General features: G+C 33.0%; 1 protein-coding gene across 12 annotated transcripts in view; it reads right to left on the bottom strand.

Moving 5' to 3' along the window:
• Positions 1–1,233: 1,233 nt before the first annotated feature.
• The window catches only part of LOC113064969 (complement factor H-like), a 52,215-nt gene continuing 36,245 nt past the window's right edge, over positions 1,234–17,203 (bottom strand). For 2 of the 12 annotated variants that reach the window (XM_026235998.1, XM_026236007.1), the window contains 12 exons: positions 10,993–11,169; positions 10,684–10,857; positions 10,375–10,548; positions 10,041–10,217; positions 9,804–9,959; positions 9,525–9,722; positions 8,401–8,595; positions 6,535–6,744; positions 4,534–4,743; positions 2,435–2,644; positions 1,761–1,955; positions 1,234–1,638 (listed from right to left, as the gene is read on the bottom strand). In XM_026235998.1, the coding sequence (XP_026091783.1) occupies positions 1,448–1,638; positions 1,761–1,955; positions 2,435–2,644; positions 4,534–4,743; positions 6,535–6,744; positions 8,401–8,595; positions 9,525–9,722; positions 9,804–9,959; positions 10,041–10,217; positions 10,375–10,548; positions 10,684–10,857; positions 10,993–11,169 (2,267 nt within the window). In that variant the 3' untranslated portion in view covers positions 1,234–1,447. Of the gene's footprint in view, positions 1,639–1,760; positions 1,956–2,434; positions 2,645–4,533; positions 4,744–6,534; positions 6,745–8,400; positions 8,596–9,524; positions 9,723–9,803; positions 9,960–10,040; positions 10,218–10,374; positions 10,549–10,683; positions 10,858–10,992; positions 11,170–11,278; positions 11,447–11,524; positions 11,720–12,063; positions 12,232–12,377; positions 12,561–12,732; positions 12,810–12,913; positions 13,020–13,101; positions 13,270–13,465; positions 13,589–17,203 lie in introns of those variants that run through there. The other 10 variants (XM_026236004.1, XM_026236010.1, XM_026236009.1 and 7 more) reach the window with 10 other exon arrangements.

Raw genomic sequence — 17,203 nt, 5'->3', positions numbered from 1 at the left:
TCATCAGAGATAAAAATATGATTTCAGGAAGGTTAAGAGGTAGTGTGAGTGAGTTTAATTTAAAATAGTTAGTAAATAATATTGATTTGCAACAACTGATGGTATGCACTGAATGCTGCACACACAGCGTTGTCAAGGTAACTTTCGTCTCAGTCACTGGTCATTCATTCACACTTCAAGAGCTTTGGCCTGAGAGACTACAGCCAATCAGAGAGCACGAAAGAAGACGAGGGGTAGGGGAAGGAGTCTTACAACCATGCCGTGTGTCACTTCTCGTGTGTTTGTTTTGTAATTGAAACAGAGTGGTCAGGGATTTTTCCTTGTGGAATAATGTAGAATGTTTGACCGCCCCCATTGATTCTCTTTATTTCTTTCTTTCTTTTTTTTTTTTTTGTATGTTTGATATGTTTATTATATATAAACATGATATGCAAACATGGTATTATTATTTATTGTGCAACCTTTTTGATGTTTAAAACACTATTGACTGAATCATCTACCAAATATTTAGTCTTTAAAGGCTGATTCACTTTCCTTATTTAACACAAATCAATGCAAATACTTCTGTAGAATTAAACATAAATTAGTACTGATGAAAACCTCAGATTAGTTTTTTTCCCAAAATATTTATTCATGAGCAGTCTCGAGCGCTGATGATATGAATCTTTGAAGTCTGTGTAGCTGAAAGCAGCCGTTTCCTTCCCTCTGTCCCACCAAACAGGACTCTGCTCCACCCCCAAAAATTATTTGATAAACTTGACAGCTCTCTTCATCAAATTCATGTTGCAATTCAATTTGCGGACTTGAGTCTGAATATTCAGTCTGAATGCCAAATGGCTCAGCCATTTTCTGGGCTTCATCAGAACAGAACTGTAACTTTGTTAATATTTGAACAAAAAAATAAGCATTTTTTAATTTTTTTTTTTTTTGAAGAGCCTAAAAAGGGTTGATATATTTTATATAGATTGTCAACTCTGAAAGTGCAGAACATTTCATATGGCATGGCTGGCATTCCATTTAGTCTTTTTAAAAGATTGATGACTTAATCTCCATAAAGTAAGCATAAAAAATCTGTCAATACCTCAGTGGCTGAGAGAGCATAATAAGATATTAAAAGATACATAATTTATGTATTATTTCTCAGGATCATAATACTTACAAGTATACAGTGGTCAAATTTGTAATCAGTGTGAAATTAAGACCATTGCTTCATTGTGACAAAGTCTTACAGACTTTTTTTTTTTTTTGCAACTTTTTATTTTTTATTGTTATTTTATTTAATACATATTGTACATATCACACTTAGCTGTAATTGAATGTTGCTTTTAGCATTTCTTTAGTTTTACTTGAAATAAATCCTAAATCTAGAAATTGAATAAGTATTTGAAAAATTTGTTTTATTAGCTACATTTGTTTTTGTTACTTCAGCAATGATATATTCTCACCATCACTCACACTCAGGTAAAGTCATCACTCCATCATTACACTGTTGTCTCAGGGGAACACCTACTGAATATTTGCCTCTCTTACAGGCAAAGGTGATGTTATCATTATTGGGTGCGAACATCTTTTGCCGATTAACATAGGCCAACGCTATACCTCTTCTTTCCATTTCCTCCACAGTCACTGTACAAGGCTCTGAAATAAACCCAGCATGTCACAATCAGTGTCTCAATATACATTCATGAACTAATCATCACACAACTTCAACTACAAGATTGCATCATGATATGTTAATGGTGAAGAGTGCTCATACTTACTTAAACACTTAATATTCCCCCTCCATTCTCCTTGATCACAGGTCAAGAATCTGGAGAAAGGTGGACGCAGATCCAATGTGTATTTACTAAAGCAGCTGTATTCAACTCTCTCTCCTGTAGTGTATTCATCTTTTTTCAATTCTATTGTATCTGCATCGTTCACGTCTGGTGGTGGTCTACAACTGGTGGTCTGACCTAAAGCATAGAACATGTTATAAATGTAATAAACATCACTAATTTGAGAATGAGGTAATTTGAATAAAATGTTTCAGAAAAAGACTATATGTTGAAGAGATATTCTGAATATAATATGATATGATATAATTATATGATATACACACATATGATATAATGTAATGTTATAATAAAAACAAGATCCAAATTAAATTTAGAAATGAGAACATTTGAGTCATGTTTGTTTATCCAAGCAAACTTTTAGTGCTAGTCCATAGGTTGTTTTGTGCTGTTCTAGGTTGTTCTGGGTGGTTGCTAGTTGTTTGTTTCGTGTTTCAAGAGAAGAGAAAATTGTGTGATGATGAGTTTTGTACCAAAGTGATGCTTACAGACACTGCTAATAAAACTCGACTAAGTAAACCTGTGCCCATCTACACATGTAGGTAAAGGGCTGCTCCATTCTCTATCAGATCTATTTTTAGCCAATCAGAAACATTGACTTTCTCTGTGTTCACCTTCACATGTAGGAAAAGGGCTGCTCCATTCTCCATTTGACTGACAGGTGATTTCTCTCTGTCCTTTTAAAATCATGTCTTTTCCAGTGCATGAAAAATATATCGTATGTCCAGGTCTGGCTGGACCCTCAATATCAGGGTCTCTCTCAATTTTGAAGTCTTCTGTTGTGATCCGCTGCAGAGGACATGTTACCTCTAGAGAAGGCAGAGAATTGGTCACATATTTATCCACTCAGTAGCATTTATGCTTTATCTGGTCTAGTGTTAAGGAGTAATGTTCTAACAACTTCCAATGTGGTTTAGCACAACAATCTTTGCGCAAGCAGCATTACAGCTAGGAAAACTGAATTAAAGTTGAAGAAAAAAAAGAATACTCCAATCTACCAGCAGAGGCAGCAAATGGTTCTGAAACTCCTCAGTGTTACGAAAGTTTTGGGAAGTTTGATTTGATTTGATTTAATTTGATAACTGTGAGGCATTTTATGTATCAATATAAAAATAGTATTAAGAAATAAAACATGTTATAAATTGCATCAAAATATAAAAAAATATAAAATAAAATTTATTACATATGAACAAAATATTTATAATGTAACATTTTTTTTTTCAGGTAACTATATAATATAATATAATATAATATAATATAATATAATATAATATAAAACAATGTCAATTAACAAGCATATTTACAACATTGGTGTTTTCTGCAGTGTTTTATCAAAAAGTATGCATGTATTTTCATGCTGTCTCTTGTTTCTACTATTGTTATTAAAATAACACTCATCTGCCGCTCTTAATGGCGCTTTAGCATGAAGGGCTTGCATGAAGTCTGGAAGATAAAAATATTAGAGGATATAACGCTGATAGATCATTGCAATAAATGACCCTGATCGCTCGTGGTGTAAACCGCTCTGTTGTTTTGATGTGCTATTCACTTTACCTAGAAAACGTAAAATGCTGCTGAACTGACAGTAAAAACCCAATCACAATGTGCTAGATGGCGTGGTGAAGTATCTTTCTCTGCCTCTGCCTGTATAAATATTGCTTCACCCCTGGGAATATGAAGAAAGTCTGCAGAGCTGGGTAGATTAGCCCACTTAATAATTGTAGTTACTGATTCCAAATTACATGACAAAAACTGTAGTTAGTAGCCTACCATGATCCATTATTCCTACATTACACATTTTAGGTAATATAACCAGACTACTTTTGATTACTTTTGACCTAACTCGCTTAGCCAATAATCTTGTACCACATCAATATAAAAATGCAAAGAAAAAGAAAATATATTCCATTTGTTGTTATCAACAAAACAAATTGCATTAATCATTAGGCTAGTCAACATTTCCCATAATTGGGTACCTAAAGGAACTACCGTGTGTTCAAGAGTTTAATGAAAAACTAATAATTAAATCATAAAAATGTAAATTAAAATAAACGATTTTAACACTTTCTATAAAAAGAAGAAAAAAAATAAATATTTAATTTGTTTAACTGCATGTCATGTGACCATTAACCAACAGAGAACCTTAAACATGCAAATGTGTTACTTAATTATTAATCTATTGCCTTAAAATCTCAGGGTTACATCAAGCAAATATATTAGGTGAAAGTGGTCTGGCTGTAAAAAAAAAAAAAAAAAAAAAAAAAAAAATTGTCAATACCTGTGTTACATGTTAATAAAGAATAATGTGCTTTTTTTAATTGTATCAGTACATCAGTAGTAAATGCAGTGGTATATATATATATATATATATATATATATATATATATATAGAACATTTTAGTCATGTTTTTTTTATCCAAGCAAACTTTTAGTGCTAGTCCATAGGTTGTTTTGTGCTGTTCTAGGTTGTTCTGGGTGGTTGCTAGTTGTTTGTTTCTTGGTTCACGAGAAGAGAAACTTGTGTGATGATGAGTTTTGTACCAAACTTCAGCATCTACTTTAAAATGAGCAATAGTGATGCTTGCAGATACTATTAATAAAACTCGACTAAGTGAATCTGGGACCTTACTGATGCATTTAGGTAAAGGGCTGCTCCATTCTCTATCAGATCTATTTTTAGCCAATCAGAAACACTTACTTTCTCTGTGTTCACCTTCACATGTAGGAAAAGGGCTGCTCCATTCTCCATTTGACTGACAGGTAATTTCTCTCTGTCCTTTTAAAATCATGTCTTGTCCAGCGCATGAAAAATATATCGTATGTCTAGGTCTGGCTGGACCCTCAATATCAGGGTCTCTCTCAATTTTGAAGTCTTCTGTTGTGATCCGCTGCAGAGGACATGTTACCTCTAGAGAAGGCAGAGAATTGGTCACATTTTTATCCACTCAGTAGCATTTATGCTTTATCTGGTCTAGTGTTAAGGAGTAATGTTCTAACAACTTCCAATGTGGTTTAGCACAACAATCTTTGCGCAAGCAGCATTACAGCTAGGAAAACTGAATTAAAGTTGAAGAAAAAAAAGAATACTCCAATCTACCAGCAGAGGCAGCAAATGGTTCTGAAACTCCTCAGTGTTACGAAAGTTTTGGGAAGTTTGATTTGATTTGATTTAATTTGATAACTGTGAGGCATTTTATGTATCAATATAAAAATAGTATTAAGAAATAAAACATGTTATAAATTGCATCAAAATATAAAAAAATATAAAATAAAATTTATTACATATGAACAAAATATTTATAATGTAACATTTTTTTTAGGTAACTATATAATATAATATAATATAATATAATATAATATAATATAATATAAAACAATGTCAATTAACAAGCATATTTGCAACATTGGTGTTTTCTGCAGTGTTTTATCAAAAAGTATGCATGTATTTTCATGCTGGCTCTTGTTTCTACTATTGTTATTAAAATAACACTCATCTGCCGCTCTTAATGGCGCTTTAGCATGAAGGGCTTGCATGAAGTCTGGAAGATAAAAATATTAGAGGATATAACGCTGATAGATCATTGCAATAAATGACCCTGATCGCTCGTGGTGTAAACCGCTCTGTTGTTTTGATGTGCTATTCACTTTACCTAGAAAAAGTAAAATGCTGCTGAACTGACAGTAAAAACCCAATCACAATGTGCTAGATGGCGTGGTGAAGTATCTTTCTCTGCCTCTGCCTGTATAAATATTGCTTCACCCCTGGGAATATGAAGAAAGTCTGCAGAGCTGGGTAGATTAGCCCACTTAATAATTGTAGTTACTGATTCCAAATTACATGACAAAAACTGTAGTTAGTAGCCTACCATGATCCATTATTCCTACATTACACATTTTAGGTAATATAACCAGACTACTTTTGATTACTTTTGACCTAACTCGCTTAGCCAATAATCTTGTACCACATCAATATAAAAATGCAAAGAAAAAGAAAATATATTCCATTTGTTGTTATCAACAAAACAAATTGCATTAAACATTAGGCTAGTCAACATTTCCCATAATTGGGTACCTAAAGGAACTACCGTGTGTTCAAGAGTTTAATGAAAAACTAATAATTAAATCATAAAAATGTAAATTAAAATAAACGATTTTAACACTTTCTATAAAAAGAAGAAAAAAAATAAATATTTAATTTGTTTAACTGCATGTCATGTGACCATTAACCAACAGAGAACCTTAAACATGCAAATGTGTTACTTAATTATTAATCTATTGCCTTAAAATCTCAGGGTTACATCAAGCAAATATATATATATATATATATATATATATATATATATATATATATATATATATATATATATATATATATATATATATATATAAATAGAAAATTTGAGTCATTTTTGTTTATCCCAGCAAACTTTTAGTGCTAGTCCATAGGTTGTTTTGTGCTGTTCTAGGTTGTTCTGGGTGGTTGCTAGTTGTTTGTTTCTTGGTTCACGAGAAGAGAAACTTGTGTGATGATGAGTTTTGTACCAAACTTCAGCATCTACTTTAAAATGAGCAATAGTGATGCTTGCAGATACTACTAATAAAACTCAACTAAGTGAATCTGGGACCTTACTGATGCATTTAGGTAAAGGGCTGCTCCATTCTCTATCAGATCTATTTTTAGCCAATCAGAAACATTGACTTTCTCTGTGTTCACCTTCACATGTAGGAAAAGGGCTGCTCCATTCTCCATTTGACTGACAGGTAATTTCTCTCTGTCCTTTTAAAATCATGTCTTTTCCAGTGCATGAAAAATATATTGTATGTCTAGGTCTGGCTGGACCCTCAATATCAGGGTCTCTCTCAATTTTGAAGTCTTCTGTTGTGATCCGCTGCAGAGGACATGTTACCTCTAGAGAAGGCAGAGAATTGGTCACATATTTATCCACTCAGTAGCATTTATGCTTTATCTGGTCTAGTGTTAAGGAGTAATGTTCTAACAACTTCCAATGTGGTTTAGCACAACAATCACTTTTTTTAGTCATATGGTATTGTGCAAGCAGCATTACTGATAGGAAAACTGAGTTAAACTTAAAGAAAAAATGGGTCTCTCATCTAACAGCAGAGGCAGCGTATATGGCTCTGAAACTTCTTACTGTTATGAAAGTATTGGAAGATTTGATTCATTATGTCAACAGATTAATTTGATTAATGTGCACAATTTTATATATCAATATAAAAATATTATTAAAATAAAAAAAGGAAAATATGTAATAAATTGAATCAAAATAAGAAATTATATAAAATATAATGTATTACATGTGAACACAATATTATGTAACAATATTTTGCAGGTAAATATATAATATAATATAATATAATATAATATAATATAATATAATATAATATAATATAATATAATATAATATAATATAATATAATATAATATCTAACATGATAAAACATTTTTTTACAATATGCAAAAAAAGTATACACAGATAAACACAAAGTGCTGAAATATAGTTCAAAGCATATGGAAATTTCATCAGTCAATGAAGCATTTATATTTTATATGGTAGTAATGCATGACATAATATTGATAATTCAGCGTTTCTGTATCCTACAAATCCAACAATAATAATGATAAAAAATATTACTAATATTAATTCTACTACTGATAATAATATAAAACATTTTATGGTCTAATAAGCTGATGGGCTCATGACTATTAATTATCTTGTGTTTAAATTTATATACAAAAAAGTACTGTTAAATGATTTGCAAATGAAAATGGCAACATTATTGTTTTATAAAGTATGCATTCATATGATTTTCATGTTCACTGGAAACCCCCGTGGTGTGCTGAGGGGTGAAATCAGGGAAAACTTTACATTAGATGTGGAACCGATTGCTTCCCCATGATATTTTTTTAAACAGTTTTTATGACAAAGAACTGCGCAGATGAAGATATTATAAAAATATATCGATAAACACAGACCTCTTCCTCTGTTTGTCACTCCTCCTCCCTGCGGTTTGCAGATTGAAAAAGAAAATGCTCAAAAAACGGAGAGGAGCCGATCGAAGTCTGCCACCGGTTTCATATGAAATTTAAAGGGGACTGAGGCGATCATGAATATAGCCCCCTAAAAATGACCTATTGACACCCATGATGTAATCCAATAGGCCTACATTACACATTGTAGATATTATAACCAGACTACTTTTTGATTACTTTTGACCTAACTCACTTATCACATTGATTTAAATAATAGCCTACAATCTTGTATCGTGTTGATATAAAAATGCAAAGAAAAATAAAATATATTCCAGTTGTTGTTTTTAACAACGTAAAGTGCATTAAACATTAGGCTACATCAACGTTTCCCAAACTGGGGTTCCTAAATGAAATGCAGGGGGTTCAAGAGTTTAATGAAAAACTAATAATTATAAATAATAAACATTCTGGTAATGTCGAATTCACATGTAATCTCTGAAACAAGATTCACATGCTTTAATAACATGCAATAAATTCATCCCCAAATCCAGAAATGTTTCTCTGTTATCTTACCTGCACAAACAGGCTCATTGTCCCACTCTCCATTATCTTTGCATGTAAATTTTTTTTTGGTTTCTTTTGTACCAAAGAACCAGTATTTTTCAGAGCAGGTGATCTCCACGATTTCTCCAGCTCTGAAAGTAGTTTTTCCACGTGGGATGATCTTTTTTACTCCAAATGTGGTTGAGTTCAGCTCGCAGGTTACTTCTGTAAAATACATAATTAAGCAAAACTAAAGATGAGAAATGAAGCATCAAGAATCTGTGAAACTAGATTCAATTCTTTGTCTTTTGCAGGAGACAGATCATTCTGGATACATATATATATATATATATATATATATCATAAGACTTTAAATAAAAAAAAAAACTCATAAAACTTTCTAAAAAGTAAAAAAAAAGTAAAAAAAGTAAATTAAAAAAAACATTATTAATACATTTTTATTTAATTATTAAAGCACTGAAAAAATAACTAATTTAATGTGTCATTAACTAGTTAAAATGTTTAATAATTAACTGGCTTTTGGGGTCTAGGCTTGTTTATTCTTTTTACTATTTTTTTTTTTAAATGACATGAGGCTTTGTGACTTCCTGACCTTCATATACTTCATACTTATGTATACGATAGAAATATATATTTTTTTATTATAGATATCTCATAATAAGCTTTAAAGCAAGATGTGAAAAGGAAGAAAGAAATGGCAGCTCAGCTAATAAGTGATCATCTGCTCCCATCTACTGGTTATTATGGTCATTTAATGCAATGTTTATTTTTAAACGTCTTTGTTTTCCACAAAGAGACATAAATTGTCCACTACAGAATATCAATAAATCAAAACTTTTTATGTTTTACCAGAAGAAAAGACAAGAGAATTTTAAAAGCATATTAAAGATAAACTGATACATGTTAACCATAGCATTGGCATAATAATCTAGTGCAGATAGCCTAAAAGTGCCATAACTCAAATAATTTTTTTCTCTGGGTGTTCAAAGCAAATTGTCATCACTACTACAAAAAATATCCGGGCATTCTAAGTTCTTCTTCTTGGTTTAAATATCTTTCTCTTTTGATTTTCACCTACATTAATCATATTTTAAAATATTTAAGAAGTTTTAAAAGACTTTAAAAAACTTCACCTTGACATGTTGGTGTTTTTTCCCATGTTCCATTGCGACAAGAAACCTTATCTTCTCCACGAATTGAGTATGAGCTTCGACATACATATGTTAAGTTAGATCCATCATTATAAAATTCTTCAGGTTTAGATGTTATGATTGCATTTGGCACATTTGGAGGAATGCCACAACGCACAGCCTCTGAAAAAAAATAATGCACTGAAATTCATGAACTCCAATAAGAAGGATTTTAGTAGCTGCTCCTATTACAAAAATGTAATAAGAGTTTGAGACACTCACCCTTACACACTGGTTTCTCCCATCTACCATTGGTGCATTTTATGGAGCGGTTAGTTGACATGAACCCTGGATCACATTTCACATCAGCAGTTTCTGGATCACGAAGGGTTAGTTTTCCATGGTGAACACTGGGAAGAGCACCACATTCTTCCTCCCCTGTAAAGACCAGCGACAGGAAGCACTTTTCAGTACACTATCATTCATCAAACTCCTGAGACTGACAGTAATAAAACTCACGGATGCAGCGAGGCTCTTCAAACTGAGATCCTTTTCTACATGTAACTGAATCCCACCAGTTCCCAGTGAATAGTTTATAACCTGGGATGCAGGAGTAAAATACTTCTTCCTTGTTGGAGGGGTCGATGTGTATGAACCCATTTTCCAAGAACGATTTACGGCACAGTTTTGACATTTCTGTGAGAAAACAATTTCAAAATTCTGATATTCTGAATTCTGAATTCTAATACAATTTTGAGAGCATATATGCTATGAATCAACTGAATAATGAATCAAGCTGTACCATGATATTCAATGAAATTAAAAACAAAATGTCAATAAAAATGTAACATACCAGTGCATTGCTGTATGCCTCTCCACTGGCCCTCACGATCACAGGTGATATGAAAAGGCTCCTCTGGTTCAAATCCAGAGCGACATTCATATTGTATACTTGAATAGATTCCATAGTATGGTCTCTGACGTCCCACAATCTCTGCATTTTTGATGTTGGGTGCTGCACACATTTCTGTAAAAAATCCATCATAACAATAAGAATTCATCATTGCACAGATACATAATAATTTGATTGGATATAGCAAAAATTATTGTTTCAGGGCATTCAGTGAAATTAGAGGCAACATGTCAATAAACTGTAACATACTTGTGCATTGCCGTATGTCTCTCCACTGGCCCTCGCGATCACAGGTGATTTCTACAGACTCCTCTGGTTCAAATCCAGAGCTACATTTATATCGTATTCTTGAATCGATTTTATAGTATGATCTCTGACGTCCCACAATCTCTGCGTTTGTGATGTTGGGTGTTGCACACATTTCTGTAAAACATCCATCATAATAATAAGAATTCATAATTGCACAGATACATCATAATTTGATTGGATATAGCAAAAATTATTGTTTCAGGGCATTCAGTGAAATTAGAGGCAACATGTCAATAAACTGTAACATACTTGTGCATTGCTGTATGTCTCTCCACTGGCCCTCGCGATCACAGGTGATTTGAAAAGCCTCCTCTGGTTCAAATCCAGAGCTACATTTATATCGTATGCTTGAATCGATTTTATAGTTTGATCTCTGAAGTCCCACAATCTGTGCATTTGGGATGTTAGGTGCTGCACACACTATTTCTAAAAATAAATAAATAATAATAATAATAATAAATAAATAAATCTACTCGATTTTAACATGTATATTATTTTAGTAGCAAAGATTGTAATACTCTACAGCAGAACACACCAGTACACAGTGGATTTGGTGTCCATCCGTCTCGTGTACATGTGGCCTCTTCTGCTGTTTGACGATAACCATAATCACAACTGTAAGATCGTTTTTCTCCTAATTTCATTGTTCTCCAGAAGTATGGTCTATACACATGTTGGTCACGTGGAACTTCACATGTAATCTCTGAAACAAGATTTACATGCTTTTAATAACATGCACAAATTAATCACCAAATCCAGAAATGTTTCTCTATAACCTTACCTGCACAAACAGGCTCATTGTCCCACTTTCCATCATCTTTGCATGTAAATGTTTTTTTGGTTTCTTTTGTACCAAACAACCAGTATTTTTCAGAGCAGGTGATCTCCACACTTTCTCGAGCTCTGAAAATAGTTTTTCCATATGGGATGATCATTTTTACTCCAAATCTGGTTGACGTCAGCACACAGTTTACTTCTGTAAAAGACATAATTAATCAGAACTAAAGGTAAGAAATGAAGCATCAAGAATCTATGAAACTAGATTTAATGCTTTGTCTTTTGCAGGAGACAGATCATTCTGGATATATATATATACTTTGATTATGATAATTTGATAATTTGATTAAAAAACTATAATTTGATAAAATTTGTAGTTTTGTTTTTGAAGTTGACAATTTTCATTTAAGGTTAATGACTATTTTTACAATATTTCAGTTTATGTGTGACCCTACCAAGGTTTTTTTTTTTTTTTTGCATTATGAAAGTATTTGAGTATTATTTCCCATATTAATAGTTTATTATGTAACACTGGTGGATTACCATCACATTCTGGTCTCAGAGTCCAGCCAAATTTAGCACATTTGGGGATTCCCTCTCTGGGCTTGAACGTTTCATCGCATTTGTATTTTAATGGGGCATCTTTCTTGTACTCTCGCTGTGAATCAACAACAGATCCATTTTTTATGTCAGGTGCTGTACATGTTATGTCTGTATGAAAAGTGAGAGAAACAATAATAAATAATGTGGATACATCTGTGATATTTGGGTGAATATATATATATATATATATATATATATATATATATATATATATATATATATATATATATATATATAAAGGAAATGAAATGAACCTTTGCACTTTGGAACAACGTCACTCCATTTTCCCGTCTCATCGCAGTGAATTTCACTACTCCCGTCTATCATTTTGTCAGAAGATACACACTCGAAGCGAATAACATCACCATAACTTCCCTCCGCTGTGTTACCCGACGCAGTCACCTCCTCATCTGTTCGGATGGGTGGACATTTCACCACTGAATATGAAAATAAAGAGAAATAAACAAACCAAGAGAGACCAGTCACTCAATAATACATCAATAAATCGTTTTAATTATCATTCTCTTCTAGCTTATGAGTCACTATTCTATGATGGAGAGATAAAATAAAAGAAAAAAAGAGGAAAAACTGACTTTCAAGAAATCGTACCCTCACAGACAGGGACAGCATTGTCCCATCCTTCAGTTCTGCAGGTACGCTGAATGATTCTGCTTGCCATTTCATACCTGTGAACACAATGTTTACACAAAGTACAAGGACTTTCAAACTCAAGAGCTAGGTATAAATTTCATTTGATAAAAGATAATAAAAAGAGCACAAGCATATTTACCCTTTGTTGCACTTGTACACCACTGTTACTCCGAAAACAAACTCTGTCCCCTCTGTGAGTTCAAAATCACCATTTGGTGTGTCGCCTGGATGATTACATTTTTTCTCTGCAGAAATCAGACACGTTTTACTTTACATGGTAACATTGATTTAATAACTATGTGACAATAGTATTGACCATTCTCTTACTTGCACATGGTCGCCCAATGGTTTTTTTCCATTCTCCTTTTTCACATTTTAATTTATAAAAGCCAGTATAACCTGTCACACAGATCACTTTCACTGTTTCACCATTAGCGTATGAAGCTTTCACAGCTGGTTCTGTATTTTCATATTCAATCTTCCCTCGAAGACATTCTGTGAAGAACAAACAAAAAAGACATAGCTGTTTTATTTATATTAAATGCACAACTATTAAAGACTCTCTAAAGCCACATGAATGTACAGTTAAATGTTTTGGTAAATGTATATAATATAACATTTATACTGAAGTCAGTAAAATCTAAATGAAAAAGACATGCAAATTAATATCAACAAGAACAAAATCACTTGCCTTGACATCGGACACAATTTAAGAAAAACAACCAAAAGCCGAAGCCGAGGAGTTTTACAGGAACTCTCATTCTGAGCTCAGTTCACAAATACTTTTGTTTTGGTGAGTCTCTGAAACTCTTGCCTGCTGTGGATCAAAAAGTAAATCATTTACTAGTGTCAAAAGAATGTATTTCTTATGCCAGACCTCTCTGAGCACAAGCGATACTTCAGAAAATAAGTAAATATATAAATAAAACTTATCTAATGCGGCAACTCATCTTTGTTATTTGGACACACCAAAAAAAAAAAAAAACCTTAGAGAAGTGAAACTTCTTGAGTCAAAAGCCAGATTCTAAAATAACTGCCATATTTACTGTGTAATCCTGTTAGATGTTTATATCTGGTTCTTATTTTTTTTTCTTATATATTGATTCAAAAAGAACATTATGAGATGAATGTATCTGTCTCATTATAATTGAGTGAGATGAAAGAAGATTCACAACACTTTCAAGTCTTCAAACATTACAATAGTACAAGCATTGCAAAATATATTTAACCACCGCATTGTGAAATGTGTTCATTAGAATTGAGCAATCTGTTGAACTGACAAACAAAAGACAGAAGAAGTGTTTGACACATATCTGTCTTTGCTTAAATTGCTCTTGTCTTCTAGATGACCTGCTGGTTCTCCTTGTCTCACAATGAAAACTATTGTTGTTTATAACATTAAAAGTCGAATGTCATTTACTGGATCTTACAGTGTGGACTTGGTAAACACTGACATGTTAACTCAAAGGTCGTTAACTTTATTTGTATATGGTTTGCATGTGCTAACAAAGTCTCGGCAGAAGCAATGAATACATTTTAAATCGGGCCTCTTTTTATTTGTATTTTATTTAATTGTTTTGAGGTGTGCAGTTTTATAGGTTTTAGAACATAAATTGATTGCCCTCCTCACAAATCAACTCTTGTTTTTCACTGGCATGTCTCTTTGACTATAATGCATCTTTGAGCCTATATTTAGTATAAGTTAAATAGTTAAGAATTATTAAAGCTCTAAGACTTTTACTCAAGTTGTTTTGGAATTGGTGAGTTGTAACGGAGTCAAACCGGTAGTCTAGAAATAGGGCGATAATTATTTAAACCAGAAGGTTCTTCCCTCTTTAATAGTGGCATAAACATACCTGATTTCCAAGACAGTGGAAAAAAACACTAGTTAAGCTCACATTAAAAATCATCGCAATAGGTTCGGAAATAACACCTGCAGACACTTTTTTTTTTTTTGTAAACTGGACCAATTTTGTCAGCACCTAACCCTGCCTAAAACATATATTTCTTGAAAATGATCCTTCGATTCTGACTGGTTGATTGGAATGTTGTTCCAGGATCAACAAGGATGTTGATCCAAGAACATGTTGTACTTGGTGAAATCACGTTCAACTTATGTGCCCATGTGGAACACAGATTAGTCCTGCCACTTTAAGAAGTTACTCGTAATGTCAGCTTGTTAGGGTTACTGTATAAGACACCTGTCTACCAGTGTTAATTTCGTTGACTAAATATTTTCGTCATTATTTTCGTCACGAATATATTTTTGCGGACGAAAACTAAACGAAAACTAAAATAGAAGGCACTGATGGAGACTAAAACTATGACTAAATTGATTGACATTATCGTCAACGAATAAAGGACAAGACGAAAATAGACTGTGACGAAAATCAAATCAGCAGACAGGAGAGATGCGAGGAATGAACAAAAGAACCGGCAAAACATAACAGGTGAGACTGCATGAGAGAAGAGAACCAATCCGAGCCTGACTTATTGAGACGTGAAGCGAAGGTTTTCAGTTTTTAAATGAGCTCCCGGGAAGACGGCATTCGAAGAGGTGATGTCTAAAAGAGCGACAAAATGTCCACAGCTCACTTCACGTTTGACGACGAACAAAACAAAACAAAGTGTAAAGCACGCGGAGCGCTCATTCGTGCCAAGAACACCACCAATTTGAAAAGACATTTACAGACGAGCCACCCGGACATTTTCTCAAATGTAATTTCACAACGATGTTCTTTTGTTTATTGAGCTAAGCAAAATTGGAAGACTGCAGTGCGGAGTTGTTGTAGCATTAAATATTACGAACTGAAAAGTACTGTAAAATAGCCCCTTCTTCAAGTTAGATGAGAGCACAATACTAATACGTAATATCATGATAAATACATTTGATTAATACTAATGTTTAGTATATTTTATAATGTTCTACTTGTTGACAATATCACAAATATTTCTATATTAGTCATGTGAAACGTGAATGTTCACATCCTATCATTATACATACTAATCTAGCAATATTGTAGTATTTAAAACATACAATATTGCTAGACAAATGAATACCTTATAAAATCTTGTTACTTTTTTTTATCCACCTAGCTGCCAACTTATTAAATATTTACTTTAAATGTATGCACTTATTGTTCAGCTCAGCTGTAAGCTTTAAGGTCCTGGACCTAACTTTATTTTTCTTTTATTGATGGTCAATTGGCAGCTAGTTATAGTTTACATTATCATGACAGTGTTTGTTGCTGCATAAAAGCTTTTGAAATATATAAATATATATGTCTTTTTTTAAAGAGTCCTCATTTCAAACATATTCATTGCTCGTTCCAAGACTCCGTTAAAAGTAAATTCGAACCATTTGCAAATAAAGTTAACAACCTTTGAGTTTAACAGTCAGTGTCAGTGTTTACTAAGTCCACACTGTAAGATCCAGTAAATGACATTAGACTTTTAAGGTTAAAAACAACAACAGTTTTCATTGTGAGACAAGAAGAACCAGCAGGACATCTAGGAGACAAGAGCAATTTAAGCAAAGACAGATATGTGTCAAACACTTATTCTGTCTTTTGTTTATCAGTTCAATAGATTGCTCAATTCTAATGAACACATTTCAAAATGCAATGGTTAAATATATTTTGCAATGCTGTGTATGCTGTGTGTTGGGAAGGTTTCTTTGGAAATGTAATAGGTTACACATTACAAGATACCATTTCTAATGTTTTCAACTGTAAATCTCAGTCTGTGTAGAGCAAGGCAGGAAACCAGGAAAGTTCACCCAAAAATTAAATTTGACGTTTATCTGCTTACCCCCAGGGCTTTCAAGATGTAGGTGACTTTGTTTCATCAGTAGAACACAAACAAAGATTTTTAACTCAACCCGTTGCAGTCTGTCAGTCTTATAATGTACAGTAAGTGGATGGGAATCACGGCTTTAAGAGTAAAAAAAACATACATAAACAAAACCAAATTAAACCTGTGGCTTGCCCTGTTTGTTTTCCTCGAGAGACAGTTTGTGATTAGTGAAAATTGTTGTTTGTCTAAACGATGGGAAATTTCTTATCCATTAGCTATGTTAACTAGTTTTCTCACATGCCTATAGTGGAGAAAACCGCGCTTGAACCTTGGACCAGCAAGATCGACTGAGATTATTTTCGTCTTTTCATTTTGCTTTTTCACTCGATGTTGTTTATGAGGAGTGTAAGTTAATTTTACTCTTACAGCAGCTGCGATTGCAGCGGAGGAGAGGCGATGATTGCACTAATATGGTGAATGTGATAATTTCATGACCACATTTAATAGACATGGCTGTTGTTTGAAAGAGTAAGTTTAAATAAATTAACGGTACAAATACAAAAACGGATTAATATACTTCTGTTCTGTCTAGGTTCAGAGCCCTCTTAATGACTATCTTGTTATCGAAGGAAGA

The sequence above is a fragment of the Carassius auratus genome, chromosome 47, assembly GCF_003368295.1.
Source record: "Carassius auratus strain Wakin chromosome 47, ASM336829v1, whole genome shotgun sequence".
Classification (NCBI taxonomy): Eukaryota; Metazoa; Chordata; class Actinopteri; order Cypriniformes; family Cyprinidae; genus Carassius; species Carassius auratus.
Note: the sequence above shows the minus strand (reverse complement) of the source record. Positions and strands in the feature narration are given on the sequence as shown.